At 59.8% G+C, this 17,140-nt stretch overlaps 2 protein-coding genes across 3 annotated transcripts in view; one reads left to right on the forward strand and one right to left on the reverse strand.

The window, feature by feature from the left end:
* The window catches only part of C13H10orf143 (chromosome 13 C10orf143 homolog), a 36,740-nt gene extending 26,307 nt beyond the window's left edge, over nucleotides 1–10,433 (reverse strand). Inside the window, exon 1 of one of the 2 annotated variants that reach the window (XM_058671337.1) lies at nucleotides 10,314–10,433. Coding sequence is in view for 1 of the 2 variants with exons in the window: in XM_058671336.1 (XP_058527319.1) it covers nucleotides 3,580–3,648 (69 nt within the window). In the remaining variant the exon portion in view is untranslated. Of the gene's footprint in view, nucleotides 1–3,579; nucleotides 3,692–10,313 lie in introns of those variants that run through there. The other variant, XM_058671336.1, reaches the window with a different exon arrangement.
* A 3,519-nt stretch (nucleotides 10,434–13,952) lies between these two features.
* GLRX3 (glutaredoxin 3) overlaps nucleotides 13,953–17,140 on the forward strand; it is a 33,256-nt gene continuing 30,068 nt past the window's right edge. Inside the window, exon 1 of the mRNA XM_058671670.1 lies at nucleotides 13,953–14,096. Within this exon, the coding sequence (XP_058527653.1) occupies nucleotides 14,008–14,096 (89 nt within the window). The 5' untranslated portion in view covers nucleotides 13,953–14,007. The remainder of the gene's footprint in view (nucleotides 14,097–17,140) is intronic.

A 17,140-nucleotide genomic window follows, 5' to 3' on the forward strand; every position in this document is an offset into this window, starting at 1 on the left:
TTCACGCCCCTTGTCATGCTCCACACGTCTCGAAGCCTGGAACAGAGTTCAGGACACACAAGGTGCTCAGAAGACACACGCCACACTGCACGCTGGCTGCACCAGTCCTGCACGAGCTGACACTCTGAGAAAAGTCACAGTGCCCAGGCCACTCGGCATCCCAGGAAGTGCCCGTCGCTGCCTCTGCCCAAGGGCCACCTGCTAAGCCATGGGGGAGGCGGGTCCAGGCTGCTGCGGCATCCCACACCTGCTAGCCACAGGCACTGAGCAGAGCAGGGCAGGACCAAGGGCAGGAGCAGGAGAGTAGCTAGACTAAGTAACTCTGCGGTGCACCTGTGTGCAGCCGTGGAGCTGGGAGAGGGAGACAGGAGGACGGAGAAAGGCAGAAACAGAAAACTTGGGACAAGAACTCGGATTCTTTATTGAGCACAATCTGCACTATTAGATCAAGGACACACACCATATCAACAAGGACTTTATCAGATTAACAGAGAATACACACCCTGACATCCAACTCACGGCTCTGTGACAAGAGTCGGGGAGTGCTGCAACCTCAAGCTGGCACTTAATTTCAGCAATGCCCATCAGCCAGATTTCCTCCATCAAGCCTTCCCCATTCTCACTGATCAATAACGGGGCGCTCCCTGTCTCTGGCTGCCCCCAGCACCACGCCTGGCCACGGAGGACTCACTCAGGCTCCCTGTCCCTGGCTGCCCCCAGCACCACGCCTGGCCACGGAGGACTCACTCAGGCTCCCTGTCCCTGGCTGCCCCCAGCACCACACCTGGCCCAAGAGGACTCACTCAGGCTCCCTGTCCCAGGCAGCCCCCAGCACCACACCTGGCCCGGGAGGACTCACTCAGGCTCCCTGTCCCTGGCTGCCCCCAGCACCACGCCTGGCCACGGAGGACTCACTCAGGCTCCCTGTCCCTGGCTGCCCCCAGCACCACACCTGGCCCAAGAGGACTCACTCAGGCTCCCTGTCCCTGGCTGCCCCCAGCACCACACCTGGCCCGGGAGGACTCACTCAGGCTCCCTGTCCCTGGCTGCCCCCAGCACCACACCTGGCCCAAGAGGACTCACTCAGGCTCCCTGTCCCTGGCTGCCCCCAGCACCACACCTGGCCCAAGAGGACTCACTCAGGCTCCCTGTCCCTGGCTGCCCCCAGCACCACGCCTGGCCACGGAGGACTCACTCAGGCTCCCTGTCCCTGGCTGCCCCCAGCACCACACCTGGCCACGGAGGACTCACTCAGGCTCCCTGTCCCTGGCTGCCCCCAGCACCACACCTGGCCACGGAGGACTCAACTCAGGCTCCCTGTCCCTGGCTGCCCCCAGCACCACACCTGGCCCGGGAGGACTCACTCAGGCTCCCTGTCCCTGGCTGCCCCCAGCACCACGCCTGGCCACGGAGGACTCACTCAGGCTCCCTGTCCCAGGCAGCCCCCAGCACCACACCTGGCCCAAGAGGACTCACTCAGGCTCCCTGTCCCTGGCTGCCCCCAGCACCACACCTGGCCCGGGAGGACTCACTCAGGCTCCCTGTCCCTGGCTGCCCCCAGCACCACACCTGGCCCAAGAGGACTCACTCAGGCTCCCTGTCCCTGGCTGCCCCCAGCACCACACCTGGCCCAAGAGGACTCACTCAGGCTCCCTGTCCCTGGCTGCCCCCAGCACCACGCCTGGCCACGGAGGACTCACTCAGGCTCCCTGTCCCTGGCTGCCCCCAGCACCACACCTGGCCCGGGAGGACTCACTCAGGCTCCCTGTCCCTGGCTGCCCCCAGCACCACACCTGGCCACGGAGGACTCAACTCAGGCTCCCTGTCCCTGGCTGCCCCCAGCACCACGCCTGGCCCAAGAGGACTCACTCAGGCTCCCTGTCCCTGGCTGCCCCCAGCACCACACCTGGCCCGGGAGGACTCACTCAGGCTCCCTGTCCCTGGCTGCCCCCAGCACCACACCTGGCCACGGAGGACTCACTCAGGCTCCCTGTCCCTGGCTGCCCCCAGCACCACGCCTGACCCAAGAGGACTCACTCAGGTTCCCTGTCCCTGGCTGCCCCCAGCACCACGCCTGGCCCAAGAGGACTCACTCAGGCTCCCTGTCCCTGGCTGCCCCCAGCACCACGCCTGGCCCAAGAGGACTCACTCAGGCTCCCTGTCCCTGGCTGCCCCCAGCACCACACCTGGCCCAAGAGGACTCACTCAGGCTCCCTGTCCCTGGCTGCCCCCAGCACCACACCTGGCCCAAGAGGACTCACTCAGGCTCCCTGTCCCTGGCTGCCCCCAGCACCACACCTGGCCCAAGAAGACTCACTCAGGCTCCCTGTCCCTGGCTGCCCCCAGCACCACACCTGGCCCAAGAGGACTCACTCAGGCTCCCTGTCCCTGGCTGCCCCCAGCACCACACCTGGCCCTGGACGACTCCCTCAGGGCTCCCTGTCCCTGGCTGCCCCCAGCACCACACCTGGCCACGGAGGACTCACTCAGGCTCCCTGTCCCTGGCTGCCCCCAGCACCATACCTGGCCCTGGACGACTCCCTCAGGGCTCCCTGTCCCTGGCTGCCCCCAGCACCACACCTGGCCACGGTGTGAATCCAGTGTTGTCACTCCAAACGCCCACGCAGGGAGCTGGGTGGCCCAGTGGTTCACACGCCCGCTCGGGAGGGCTAAGACCTCACTCAGCCACTGGCTAGCTGTGCATAAGGCCAGCGCAGCAACGTCTCTGGGCACCCGTGACTTCGTCGGTGGGGTCACTGTGAAACCCACATCCTATGAACTGCCAATGCTCAGTGCCCAGCTCTATCTGTTACATCCCCACAAGATGTGTCCCAGAGCACCCAGGCCTGGCCAGCAGGAGCCCCTCCCCCAGCCCTGGGAATGGGCAGCAGGAGGAGCCCCAGGGGCGCAGGTCAGGGCCCTGGCATCCCGGGAGCACTCAGGTCCCAACACCCCTAAACCACTTCTGCCCGCTCCTCTCTGTCCTCGGCAGATACGCCCACCTCCTCACACTCCACCGCAGCCTGGGGCCGGCGCCCATTCCCGCGATGGTCACCGCTGGAGGAAGTGAGCTGGAACCCGGGCAGGAGCAAGACGACGCCCAGGGAAGGAGCGAGGGAAGCAACCCGGGGCCCCAGGACCCCAGAGCCCTACCTCCATGCCCCGCCTGCAGGCTGACAGGGACCTGCGGGAGGAGAGCTGGAGACAGCCCTGCGCAGAGAGAGGTCACTCTGCCAGCTGGGAGGCAGGTCCTGGGCCAGTCAAGCTGAGGACAGAGCCCCGCCCCGCAGGCTCGAGCTCCGCCCACCGAGGACAGAGCCCCGCCCTCCACAGGGTGTAAGCCCCGCCCCGCAGGCTCGAGCTCCGCCCACAGAGGACAGAGCCCCGCCCTCCACGGGGTGTAAGCCCCGCCCTGCAGGCTCGAGCTCCGCCCACCACACGGCGTAACCCCGCCCCGCAGGCTCCAGGCCTCCTCACGGGAAGCGCCGCCGGCGAGGGGCCCGCCATCGGCCGCCATCGGCCGCCATCGCCTGCCATCGCCTGCCATCGCCTTCCTCACGCCGCGACCCCGGGGCTCACCGCCGACCCCGGAGCCGGGGGCTCCTCCTGCCTCCGCCGTCGCCAGCAGCCCGGCACCAGGACGTCCATGCGACACCGGCGCGAGTCGACGCGGGTTCCCGGGCAGCCTCCGCACGTGACCCACGAGGGCCAATGAGGAGGGCGGGGCGGGGCGCCGCAGGCAGGAGCAGTGGCGAGCGGAGCCTCCGGGGACCGGGACCCACTGGGGCGCAGCTGGCCGCCTAGTCCGTCCTCCGCTCACGGACCCCGGCGCAGCCGCAACCCTCGGCAGGGTTCCGCAGGCAGCCGGGGAAGGCCCGCCTCCTCCCTCTCCGGATTGGTCCCTGCTCCCCTACAGCACTGACGGAGCAGCGGGCCAATCACGGCGGGCGAGGCTGTCCCGTGGTGGTCGCTGGGAGTTGTAGTCCTCAGTGGCGGCCCTCCGTCCGGCGGGTGTCCGGCATGTGCGCTGTTCCCTCGGCCGGCCTGGGCTGGGCTGCCGCAAGCGGACTGCAAGGTGGACCTCTGCTGCTGCCCCGGGCAGCCCGTATGCGGGCAGGTGGACTCTGTTGGGGTGTCCGTGCGTGTGATGCGGAGGTCTACTGGAATGCTCCTGGAAAATGCGTGTGACAAAAACAAAAAAAAAGCCACATGCATTTTAAATGCTTTGCACCAAAATCACCGTCTTCTGAGTCCGTGTTCCCACAGACTTTGGCACGCGCCCTCTGCAGAATACCCACACCGAGGACCAAGTTTACTCCGTAGATGGGCTCCTTTGCAGGCGGACTCCAAAACCCGGGGGTGGGGGGGGAGTGAGTCAGATCTTCAGCTGGTGGCACCCGCCGATCCTGAAGGTCTCGCTTCATGCTAACATTTTTTAAACAGTCATTCCTTCCACCGATTCAGGTCCTCAATTGGCCACAGCAGCCAAGCCTGGGTCAGACTGAAACCACGAAACCACGGGCGGGAGCTCCGTCTGGCCTGGCCTTTTCCGGCATCTTAGCAGGAGCTGCACCTGCGGCGGAGCAGCCAGGACTCAGGCCCCCGAAGGCCTTGGGGACACGTTCCCAACAGCCAGTCCTACAACCTGGTGGTCTTGGAACTACCCAGACCACTCAAGTGACACCCTTGCAATGTGCTTCCCCACGTGAGGTCGCCGAGGCAGCACCAAAGCATGAACCCCACCCCTGGGGCTGATGTAGTTGGACGGAGATGAGCGGCCGTCTTCTTTTTTACTCCAGAGGGAGAAGAAAAAGGAGAAGGAGAAAAAGAAAAAGAAAAAGAACTGGGTCCAGCATGGCAGCCTAGTGGCTGAAGCTCTTGTCTTACTCGTGCCAGGATCCCATATGGACGCTGGCTTGTGTCCTGGTGGCCCCACTTCCCACTTCCTGCTTGTGGCCAGGGAAAGCAGCTAAGGATAACCCAAGCCTTGGGACCCTGCACCTGTGTGGGAGACCTGGAGGAAGCTCCTGGCTCCCAGCTTCGGATCAGCTCAGCACCGGCCGATGTGGCCGCTTGGGGAGTGAATCAATGGATGGAAGATCTTTCAGTCTCTCCTCCTCTGTATATACAACTTTCCAGTGAAAATAAATAAGTTTTAAAAGAAAAAAGAACTTACACAAAAAGAATAAAATTACCATTGGACAGCAGAAACTTAAAAAAGAAGGAAAAACAGGATCTGGCGTGATGGCTCAGTACTGGGATCCCTGTGGGTGCTGGTTCATGTCCTGGCTGCTCCACTTCCCATCCAGCTCCCTGCTCGTGGCCTGGGAAAGCAGTCACGGACGGCCCAAAGCCTTGGGACCCTGCGCCTGCGTGGGAGACCCAGAAGAACCTTCTGGCTTCGGATCAGCTCAGCTCCGGCCTTTGTGGCCATTTGGGGTGTGAACAAGTCAATGGAAGATCTTCTGTCTCCTCCTCTCTGTAAATCTGCCTTTCCTTCCTCCTACCTTGCTCCTCCCCACACTAAACAGAGGCCAACGTGGGTGAGCATCTATTTCAACTATGTAAACAACAGTAAAAATAAAAGAAAAAATTTTAAAAAGCACACTGAGCCCTCCCCCTCACTCGTTATGTGTTTAAGAAGCAAGGCAGGCAATGTGGCACAGCGGTTAGGCCTCTTGCTGCTGGATGTCACCCCCACGACATGAGCACCGGTTCAGGTCCCAGCTGTGGCACTCCTGATCCGACTCTGCACTTAGGCACCTTGGGGAGCAGGGAAGGTGGCTTGAGTCCTTGGGCCCCTGTCCCCAACGTGCAAGACCCAGGTAAAGTCCCTGGCCATTGTGGCATTTGGGAATTGAAGCAGTGAGTGGGAGACTTCTCCAAGTCCATCTTTCAAGTCAATGAATGAAACTTCTACGAAGAAGGGCAGAACTGGCGAGGACTTGGAAAAACTGGCCCCAGCAGCAAATGTCCATGATCCGAAGGAACACTGAAAATCAAGTGCCTATGTCATCCAGAGTTCAACCTGGGGGCGCCCCATCACTAACCGAATGGCACAGGTGCACCCACACTCTAGGAGAGTTACCCTTAGCAGGAGGGAGCACCCAGCATCTGTTACACCCACACTCTAGCAGAGTTACCTTGAGCAGGTGGGAGCACCCCAGTGTCTGTTACACCCACACTCTAGGAGAGTTACCCTGAGAGGTGGGAGCACCCCAGTGTCTATCACACCCATGCTTGTAGCAGAGCTACCCTGAGCAGGCGGGAGCACCCAGCGTCTACTGACAGGCGTGAATGAACTCAGGGCATCTCTGCTGGTATGTGGGACTTTACTCTTCAGCCTGTGAAAGACACAGTCCAACAGGTGGCTGGACCTCAATGGCGTCCTACGACGTAATCCGTAAAATATTCATAGAGAACAGATGTGCTGTGATCTCACTTTGCTGAGGTCCCTGGAGAAATGCGTAAACCCTGGCCTGGAACGTGGGTGCCAGTGCTGGAAGGAGGGGAGTGGAGTGTTAGTGTTTTCCAGGAATCGAGTTTGAGAGAAGGAGGTTCTGGGGGCAGGCGGGGGATCCCATCTTTTTTTTTTTTTAAGATTTATTTATTTTTATTGGAAAGGCAGATATACAGAGAGGAGAAACAGAGAGGAAGATCTTATATCCGATGATTCACTCCCCAAGTGAGCGCACCGGCTGGAGCTGAGCCGATCTGAAGCTAGGAGCCAGGACCTTCTTCCAGGTCTCCCACATGGGTGCAGGATCCCAAGGGCTTGGGCCGTCCTCCACTGCTTTCCCAGGCCACAAGCAGGGAGCTGGATGGGAAGCGGGGCTGCCAGAACACAAACTGGCGCCCATATGGGATCCCGGTGTGTTCAAGACAAGGACACGAGCTGCTAGGCCACCGTGCCGGGCCCGGACCCCTTCTTGTGACTGTGTAAGCACTGAATGTTCAGGAAATGTACATGCATCCTGGGGTACCCATGGTTTACCCACCCAAAACAAACTGAAACCATGCCCTTGGGGGCCCCTGCAGGTGCTCTGCCTGAAGGCCCCCCCGCCCCCAGTGCCAATCTCAGGGCCTCTAGCTCAGAGAGCTCCTGCTGTGGTGAGGTGGCCAATGGCCGCGTGCTGACAGCAGCCTCTTGCTCCCTCACGTGCCGCGGAAGGCACAGGAAGATGGCCGGAGTGCTTGGGACCCTGTCCCCCACATGGGAAACGCAGAAGGTCCTGACTCCCGGCTTCAGGCTGGCCCAGCGAGCCAGCAGATGGCAGATCTGTATCTCTTTCTCCACATTTGTAACTCTTGACTTCCAAATACATAAATGCTTGCTTGCTCTCTCTCTCTCTCTCTCTCTCTCTCTTTCTGTCTGTCTTGTGGCTTTGTCCCAATGTCGTTCTACTCTGGGCTGATTTTTCCCGTATGGCAAACTCCAGTACCCGATTTCTCTGGATGTGATCCGTGTAATACTGCACGAGTACTTGACTGAGGCGAAGCGTGACCCACTGCCTGAGCGCTCATGACGACACACCGAGCTTTGTGAGCTCAGAGCGTTCCCAGGATGGTATCAAACAGATAGTCAGAGACGGGTACGTAATGGCCAGCTGCTCTGAGCGCTCCGACGACTACCGGCCAAGGCTGTGACGTAGGTGCTCAACTCCACCCGGCAACGTCACCGGGAGAACGTAGCTAGTGTGCAAGGCAGGAACTGCAGACCGTCCAGTTGGCGCCTTCACAGCTGCGGTGAGTGAAATATGGCTATAAAGTCAAATAGTTATAAAATGAACACGTTAATAATCCCCCAAATGCACCTTGCAAAGGCGCGCTTCGTCTTGGAACAGGAAGCACTGATTGGCCTCACACCGTCTCTTCCTGCTTCTAATCGCTCAGGAGTGCGTTGAACACACAGCCGTGCGCATCCTGCGCCGCACGCTGTCCAACAGGAGATTGAAATTGGAGCACGGTGCTTTGTATTTCATCCTGATTCTCTTTTGAGTGTATGAAATCACATTGGGTATGTTTGATAATCCATTTTTGACATGTACTTTCATATAAATTATAAGGTGTTTTTTTTTTTTGCTTCTCCTCCTTCCTACATAGTGTGGAGGAAGCCCCCGACGTGTGGAAACATGACAGATGCCATGCTCGTGCATGGGCTAGAAATAATAAGGATTATAAATGACTTGCTGGGTGCAGGAAACACGGGGCGAAGACTTATTGGGGAGACGTATAAAAGCTCGCTCTCCGTATGCACGGCTGAAGGAAGGTACCAGCAGAGACACATCACAGTCACCTTTTTTATTTCTGAGGCAGTTTTTATTAACCCCTTTTATCAATCAAAATGAATTGCTTGCTTGTGGATGCAATATTTTCCGACTATTTGAAATCACGAAACAAAAGCAAAGACGTGAGACTCCCCTGCTGTGTTCTCTGACAAATAAGAGACAGAGGCCCTGCAAAGGGCTTGCTAAATACTGCCAGCACTTTGCATAGCTACCATTGAAGCGCAGCGTTTCATGGAAGGCTGGGATCTGGCTTGGGGATCCATTTGGAATGTGCTGGTGACTAGGTGTTCCAGACACTGCTCTTTAATATTTTCATCCCATCACAAAGGTCAGCTTTCTGGAAGGCAAGCATGGTTATGGTCAATAATAGCGGGGGCTTGCATAGGGAATGATGTAACAGCATGGTTCGAGGGGAGAGGGAAGCAAGCGGACAGCACTGCAGCTGTGAGGCACTGCTGGCCAGGGGCTGTGATGTGGGGCAGCGTGCCGGAGCCGGGAGCCTGGCACAGTGGGCTGTGGGGGGATGGGGTGAGGTGTTCCAGGATCTCTTAAGAAACAACTTCTGATTTGATGAGAGGTTTGTGTGTCACACCAAGGGAAGCTCATCTGTGCCCTCTGTTCCATAAATATGGAACAAGAATGCTGAACAAGAGCAGTACACCAGCCCCCGGAGGACTTAAGGGAGAGCCATCACACACACACACACAGAGGCAGCATCGTGTGTCCAAAAGGAGGGACTCGGACAGGGCCTGTGGAAGCGCTCAGGACCCAGGTGTCAGGAGCTGGGCCTGCAGGTAACCAGGCTGTGGGAAGGGGTGCCCCACGAGGGAGCAGCCGTCCTGCTCAGCCTCTGCTCTGCACCGGGTGCACGCACAGCCGGCGGGAAGCAGGGCAGGGGTGCCTGGGCACGGCCGCTCCACTGTGGTCCCTCTGGGCTGACCCCTCCACAAAGAGATGGAGGTTGCCCCCTACAGTCCGCTAGCATGCGCTGCGCCCAGGAGCTGCTCCCGGCCCCAGGGGTGGTTGGTTTTACTGTTTTTTTTTCCTGTGGTAAGTTTTAAACAATTAAAAACATTTAAAAAATATTTGAACGAAAGGCGGCTTGCAGAGCGCAGATGTTGTGGTGCAGACCCTGGCTTTTACGAGGACTCTGCTTTCTTTGCTCAGCAGGCACGGCATGGCCAGCGCCAGGCAGATCCGGCCGGCGGGCACCTGCTCATCCCGGCAGCCTTCTCGTCTTCGGGGAAACCGGATTGCCAAGCAGCCACCAGGTAACACACACTTTGGAGAAGAAATGGAATGCATTTTTATTGGCAGAGCCAAGATGAAGTATGTGTTGAAATCTGTTTTACAAATAAACTTGCACATAAATTGTCCATTCGCTGCTTGGAATTTGTTTCCCCCGTGTTTGAGGAGCTGTCAGGGTTCTCTAATAAACAGTGAGTCTTATTTTGTTTACGGGATATGTAATTCTTCTTTTCTTTGAAAATAATTATTTTTCAAGCAACTGCAGCAAAAATACAACCAATAAAAATCTAGCTATGACAGCATAAACAACCTTTATAGCAAGCATATACACCGAGTTCTTCCAATAAAAACAGCTCAAGAAGGGAACACAGCAAATTGGTGCCTGGTTCCAGACAGCGCCGTGCCGCCACAGGCTGAGGCCTGCAGGCCCTGGGGCCGCTGGCTCGTTGGGTCCAGTGCTGGTTGTCCCCGCTTTAGCAAGCACCCTGGGACCTGGAAAGCTATTGAAGACAGGGGGCAACTCCCTACAGGCCCCGGGCAGGCAGGTGGCTCCCTCCTGCTGGGGCCGGGCTGGCTGTGCCTTGACCACAGCAGTGCCCAGGCAGGTGCTGGGGCTGTAGGGAGGCAGGCGGGATGGGCAGGGCTCCTGTGGGAAGCCGCGTGTTCACAGGGCCCGTACTCATCTATGCTTTTTGTAGTAGCTCCAGAAGATGTCCTCACAGCTTGAGAACAGAAATTAAAATGCGTACCCTTCAGGTACAAATCCACTGTACTTACACTTGCACTGTTTCCTGGCAGGGGGCCTCCATCAATCTTGCGGCAGTGGGCTTCCACAAATTAATTCCCTCCAGTTGGAGTTCTTCCCAACTGGTCTTTGGGGGCGGAGCCACTGGGCTGAGAGTTCCTCCTGTAGGAACATTGGCATCGCTGGGAAAGTGAACCTGTGAACTGGCAGCCCGTCTACCCAGACTTGGGCCTCCTCACCCTGCTGCGCCACCAGGGGTCAGGTGGGAGGACACTGGGCTCCCCACCCAGGCAGCCCTCCCCACTGGAGACTGGCTGTGCCCACCCCACTCCCCCGCCCCTGCTGACGGATGGCTTGTACTTCTGCAAGAGGTCAGGGCTCAAAGATGGCTTGTTAAACAGCAAAGAGCGGTGCTTGTCCCTCAACAGGATAACCACGCCCCAAGCAAAGGCCACCTGCGCCCCTCTCCATCCGTGTCAGTCACGGGCGGGGGTGGGTGTTCCTCCAGCTAGAGAAGTTCAGGAGCCTCTTCCCTCTCCCGCTGGCTTTTCCCAGAGCAGGGCTGCAGTCCTGGTCCCTGTGCCCCTGGGCCCTGAAGATCCCGGCAGCTCAGGCTGCACTGCAGGCAGCGGAGGACCGCGAGAGGACCGCGTCCAGTCTCTCCCAGGGCAAGGTCCCAGAGGGGAGGCAGGCAGTAAAGGTGGGTCTGGGTGGGTCCCTTAGCTGTACAGCTGGGGTGGCTGTGAAGGTTTTCACTGCATCAGCTGGAGCGGCACGAGGACTGCTTGGCTGTTGACAGACAAGCATCCTTCGTCCAGCTGAAACACGTCCCAGCAGGGCCAGCCCAGCACTGCCAGCCGCGGGGCCTGGGGAAGCTAAGAGGTCATCTGGTGCATCTGTGTGCATCTGTGGCGTCAGGAGCTGCCTGGGCAAGTAAGCCAGGTACTGCCCTGGCGCTTCCTCCAGTGGGCGCTGGCTGTGCCCCTGCCCCCTGCTTCCTAGCAGACGGACAGCACATGCCTGCCTCTTGCTTTGCTCACCAAGGTCTCAGTTTCAGGTGGACAGGAAGGAGGTCACCTCCTTTTCTGCCTCCACAAGCTTTGTCTAGGCGACATCCACTTATCTGTATTTTATTTATAAGAACTTCCATGTTTAAAATGAAGTAGGCAAAGGATGCTTTCCCTCTCCTACTATTTTTTTCATAGAAGGACCAAGATTTTTTGCCTGCAATTTTTAAAGATTTATCTTTATTTGAATGAGCTACAGAGAGAACAGAAGAGGGAGAAAGGGGGAGAGAGAGAGAGAGAGAGAGAGAGAGAGAGAGAGAGAGAGAATCATATCTTCCATTCGTTGGTTCACTCCCCAAATGGCTACAACAGCTAGAGCTTGGCTGGTCTGCAGCCAGGAGCCAGGAGCTGCTCCCAGGTCTCCCACGTGGGTGCACAGTCCCAAGGCCCTGGTCTATTCTCTGTTACTTTTTCAAGCTCTAAGTACAGAGCGAGATGGGAAGTGGAGCAGCCAGGGCATGAACCAGTACCCATATGGGATCATGGCACTTGCAGGTGGATTAGCCAGTGAGCTATCACACTGGGCCATGATCCTATTTTTTGCTAAAGGAGTGGATGATGGCTCAAGTACTTGGGTCCCTGTCACCTTTACAGACCCCCCTGGATTCTGGGCTCCTGGTTCTGGCCTCAAACAGCCGTGGCTTTGAGCCATTTGGGGAGTAAACCAGTGGAGGGAAGACTTTCTTTTTCTCTCTCTACCACTTTGACTTTCAAGTAAAATAATTCTTAAAAAATTGCAACAAACCCAATGCCAGTGCCATGGCACACTAAGCTAAGTTTCCGCCCATGGTACCAGAAACCATGGGTTTGTGTCTGTTGCTCCACTTTTTCTTTTTTTAAGATTCACTTATTTTTATTAGAAAGTCAGATATACAAACAGGAGATACAGCAAGAAAGATCTCCCTTCCACAACGGCCAGAGCTGAGCTGATCTGAAGCCAGGAACTAAGAGCCAGGAACCTCTTCAGGGTCTCCCACGTGGGTGCAGGGTTCCAAGGCTTTGGACCGTCCTCCCACACACTGCCCTGGGTACCTACCACCTCCTGGGCTAACCCTCTGCTGCCCAGTGACACCAGGCCTGTGTCCAGTTCCCCCCAGCCCCCAGAAATCCCCAGGTCACAGGGCCTTCAGGGTGAGGTCTCTGCTCTCCTGTCGGCTCCGCCCCAGGAAGCCCGCCCTGCTTTCCCAGGCCACAAGCAGGGAGCTGGATGGGAAGTGGAGCAGCCAGGACATGAACTGGCGCCAATATGGGATCCTGGCAATGTGCAAGGAAGGACTTTAGCCACTAGGCTGCCCTGCAGCTTCCTTCTAAGGCATCTGGGAAAATAGTGAAGAACTCAAGCCTTGGGACCCTGCACCTGCTGGGAGACCCGGAAGAGGCTCCGGGCTCTGGATGGCTCAACTCCAGCAGCTTTGGTCATTTGGGGAGTGACTCAGCAGATGGAAGATTTCTCTTTGTAACTCTTTCAAATGAAAATGAAATCAAGCTCTGAAAAAAAACCCAATGTGCCTAAACTATAACTTCAACATGTAATCAACATCTAAATTATTAATCCTTTTTGGGGGTGTGGAGGATAAGAGTTTTTGAAGTCCAGTTCCTAGCCAGCTGCTGGCCACTGAGTGAGTGGGGCCCAGGAAGCCCCCTGCTTCCCCCAGAGGAGACCCTACAGGTGGAAGCCCTAGCGCACAGGGCGCCCTGAGAACACCAGGCAAGCAGGGCGGGCTTCCTGGGGGGAGCCGACAGGAGAGCAGAGACCTCACCCTGAAGGCCCTGTGACCTGGGGATTTCCGGGGGCTGGGGGCAACTGGACACAGGCCTGGTGTCACTGGGCAGCAGAGGGTTAGCCCAGGAGGTGGAAGGTACCCAGGGCAGTGTGTGGGTGATAAGAGCCCACTATGGGGACTGGTGGTCAGCGTCAGGGGGTGTAGGGGTACAGAGGTCAGGGATCAGGACTCCTGCTGGGGGTGGTGCTGAGAAGGCCAGGACCCCCACAGGTAGGAGCCTCCAGGGACAGGAGACCCAGGGCAGGAACCCCACAGTGACTGGCAGCGTTACAAACCAGGGGGACACCGCAGTCCTGAGCTCCAGGGACCAGGAGTCCCACAACTAGGGAGTCTTGTTGGACAGGAGCTCCGGCGACCAGGAACCCAGGACGGAGCCACAGGGATCCCATAGGCCTGAGCTCCAGGGCCCAGGAACCGCACAGTCTGGCGCTCTGCAGGTGGCCCTAGCACCCACAGGGGCAGACCCCGACAGGTGGCCCTAGCACCCACAGGGGCAGACCCCGACAGGTGGCCCTAGCACCCACAGTCGGCACTAGCCCCCACAGGAACCCCGACAGCCGGCACTAGCCCCCACAGGGACTAACCCTCAGGCCACACTTACACCCTCAGGCGCCTGACAGGCCCTAGCACCCTCAGGGACCCTAGCACCCTCAGGTGCCCTGACAGGCGGCTCCAGCACCCTCAGTCAGGCCCAGCACCCTCAGGCGCCCCAGCACCCTCAGCCCGGCCGCGGCGCCGCCCCGCCTTCCCAGGCTCCTCAGCCGCGCGGGCCAGCCGGGGGCGGGGCCTCCCTGCGCAGCCGCCCTGCGCGCCCCGCCCCGCCCCGCCCCGATCGAGCGGCCGGCGGTCGGCCGGTCCTGTCTGGCGGCGGCAGTATGGCGGCGGGGGCGGCCGAGGCGGCGGCGGCCGTGGTGGAGGTCGGCTCTGCCCAGCAGCTGGAGGAGCTGCTGCGCCTCCGAGCCAAGTACGCGGGCGGGCCGGAGGGAGCGGGCCGGGCGGCGGCTCGGGAGCGGCGGGGCCCGGGTCCCCGGCTGTGCGGCGGGCGGGGGATCCGGCCCGAGCCTGCCGAGGCCGGCGGCGGTTGGGGAGGACCCTCCTCGCTGGCTTGGGGCACGTGCTTCTCGTCCCGGAGGAGACCGCGAGGGCCGGGGGTGCGTGGGCGCCGAGGCCTGCGGGCGGACGCATCTGGGCCGCGGCGCCTGCAGTGAGCTGAGCGGTCCGAGTGGACTGGCCCTGTCCTTCCCGTAAGCGCCGGGGCGTCAGTGTTCCCGCGGTGGAGTGGGTGAGCGCGCACTGCGGCGTGGCTGTGCGAGATGCTGCGCTGTGCCGGGCCCCGGTGTGGAGCCCAGCGCCATGGGTGCGCACCGACCCTCCCGAAGGAGAGGCTGGGAGGGTCCTCTCCCGGTGTGGTTCCTGCGCCATGGGTGCGCACTGACCCTCCCGAAGGAGAGGCTGGGAGGGTCCTCTCCCGGTGTGGAGCCCAGCGCCATGGGTGCGCACCGACCCTCCCGAAGGAGAGGCTGGGAGGGTCCTCTCCCGGTGTGGTTCCTGCGCCATGGGTGCGCACTGACCCTCCCGAAGGAGAGGCTGGGAGGGTCCGCTCCCGATGTGGAGCCCAGCGCCATGGGTGCGCACTGACCCTCCTGAAGGAGAGGCTGGGAGGGTCCTCTCCCGGTGTGGAGCCCAGCGCCATGGGTGCGCACCGACCCTCCCGAAGGAGAGGCTGGGAGGGTCCTCTCCCGGTGTGGAGCCCAGCGCCATGGGTGCGCACCGACCCTCCTGAAGGAGAGGCTGGGAGGGTCCTCTCCCGGTGTGGTTCCTGCGCCATGGGTGCGCACTGACCCTCCCGAAGGAGAGGCTGGGAGGGTCCTCTCCCGGTGTGGAGCCCAGCGCCATGGGTGCGCATGGGTGCCGGTGGGGATCCTCCCGCTGGAGGGGAATCCTGTGGAGCAGCCAGGCGGGGAAGGGGCTATTGTGTGCTCCCTGGGGGGCTGGAGCAGGCTCCAGTGCGGTGGCGGGAGCGCATCCCCGAGGCGGAGCGGTCCAGGACTTCCTGAACTCCGGAGCTCAGCTGAGGGACCTGTGTTTCATGCTTGTGTTTGTGCTTCCTGTTCTCTAGCCATCCTAGCAGGTGCAAGTTTGGCACCATTTGGATTTTTTCCCACTGATCTGTGCCCCTTCCGTGTGACTGGGAGGGCACCCAGGCCCTGGTGTGGGCGGCCAAGGGAGGAGCAGGTGTCTGAGGCGGCCTCTAGGAAGGCCACACACTGCTAGTTCTGATGTCTGCTTGCCACGGCACTGCTCTCTGCTCAGCGGTGGATGGGAGGGGATCTGTCTTTAGCCCTCCTGGCAGATGGTCGAGTCACCCGCAGTGCCCGCTTGGAAAGCAGTGGGACATCGGTGTGCTGGTGGGGTGTCCGCATAGAGGGAGAGCTGGGGCTGTGCCCGTGTGGGGCTGGCTGCAGGTGGGGCTGTGCCCGTGTGGGCCGGCTGCGGGTAGAGAACTGCAGTAGGGTGCTGTGCCAGGAGAGGGCATCTCTTTTTGCTTTAAGATTTAAACAAGCCTTGGTGAGTTTGATGGAAACATTTACTAAAGGATCAGGGGATTGAGTGCCTGCATTAATACAGTGTGGAAGTCTGGATGGGCTGATAGATGAGGCCGTGAAGGTTTATTTATTTAGGAGGGAGAAGGTGGGAGAGAGAGGGCCTCCGTCCGCTGGTCATGCCTGTAGCTCCAGGGCTGCTGGGCTGGTACGCGGGCCGCCACCTGCTGACTCCCAGGTCCCAATGGCAGCTTAACGTGACATGCTACAGTGCCCTCCCCCCTTCCACTTTAAAATGTACTGTTTGAAAGGTGGAGTTAGAGAACTCGTCCATCCGTTGGTTCACTCTCCGAGGGGCTGGAGTCCGGACCCCAGAACTCCGGGCAGATGTTCCACGTGGTGTCCGGGCCCGGGTGTTTGGGCCGCGTCCACTGCTTTTCCTGACACTTGAGCAGGGAGCTGGATCAAAAGTGGATAGCCAGTTTCTGAACTAGCGTGCTCTGGGGTTGTGTCCTTGTAGGTGGTGAGTTAACCCTTGGTAGGGGTTGTCACAGCTGTGTCCACACACTGGTGTACCATTCAGGACCGGCCCCGGGGTGACTGCCGCGGGTGATGCTTGCTGTTCCGTGACCAGGCAGACACCCCCAGCTCTGCTGCTGTGCCTGGCGGCTGCTCTCAATCTTCAAGTTTGCCCATGTTGGGTGTGTCCGTAGTGCTGAGTTACCTACCCTGTTTGTGGGGGTTGCAGGCTGGGTTATTAGGTGGGAGAGCCCTGGGGGCCACCCAGAGGTGAGGCTTGAGCAGGCAGAGGCTCCTGAGCACAGCACTGCAGGCCACCACCTGCTGCCCTCCGCTTCCTCCCTGGCCTTCCCTGCAGGCTGGGCCCTGGACTCAGGCGTGCCCTGCTGTGCAGGCTCCGACTCCCCACTGCCTTGTGGGTCTTCTATTTCTGCCTCTGCTTTGCATGGTTCTCTTCTCATAAGAAAGAGCCCATCTCTTGATCTGGTCTTTTTCCGCCCACCACAGATCTCTGAAGGACCAGGTTTCTGGCGGCCCCTGCGGTGCGGCCCACTGCTCCCGCTGCCCGGGCTGCCCCAGGCCTCCCCGACGCCTGTCTGTCTGTGCCGCACTGTCCACCTGCCTTGCCCTCTGTCTGGGACGTTGAGCCCTTCGAACGCCGGCTCACAGTCTCGTCTTGCTACCCAGCGTGCTGTGTTGCCATCGTGGACTCAGGAGCTGGAGAGGCAACAGTCGCAGGGCGGCGGGGAGTGTTGCAGCCGCAGGTGGCCTCTGAGTTGAACCTCATCTGTGCCCTGCTTCTCTCTTGACCCTCATGACCCCAGCCCTTCCTCCATTTCCACATTCCTGGTGCTTTGCTGGGCGCCCCACTGCCCTCACCTGATGTGTTATGCTCTGCCATCTGCCCCTCCCCTCAAGGCCTCCTTGCCCTTAAATTTTCCTGGAG

This window comes from Ochotona princeps, chromosome 13, assembly GCF_030435755.1.
Source record: "Ochotona princeps isolate mOchPri1 chromosome 13, mOchPri1.hap1, whole genome shotgun sequence".
Classification (NCBI taxonomy): Eukaryota; Metazoa; Chordata; class Mammalia; order Lagomorpha; family Ochotonidae; genus Ochotona; species Ochotona princeps.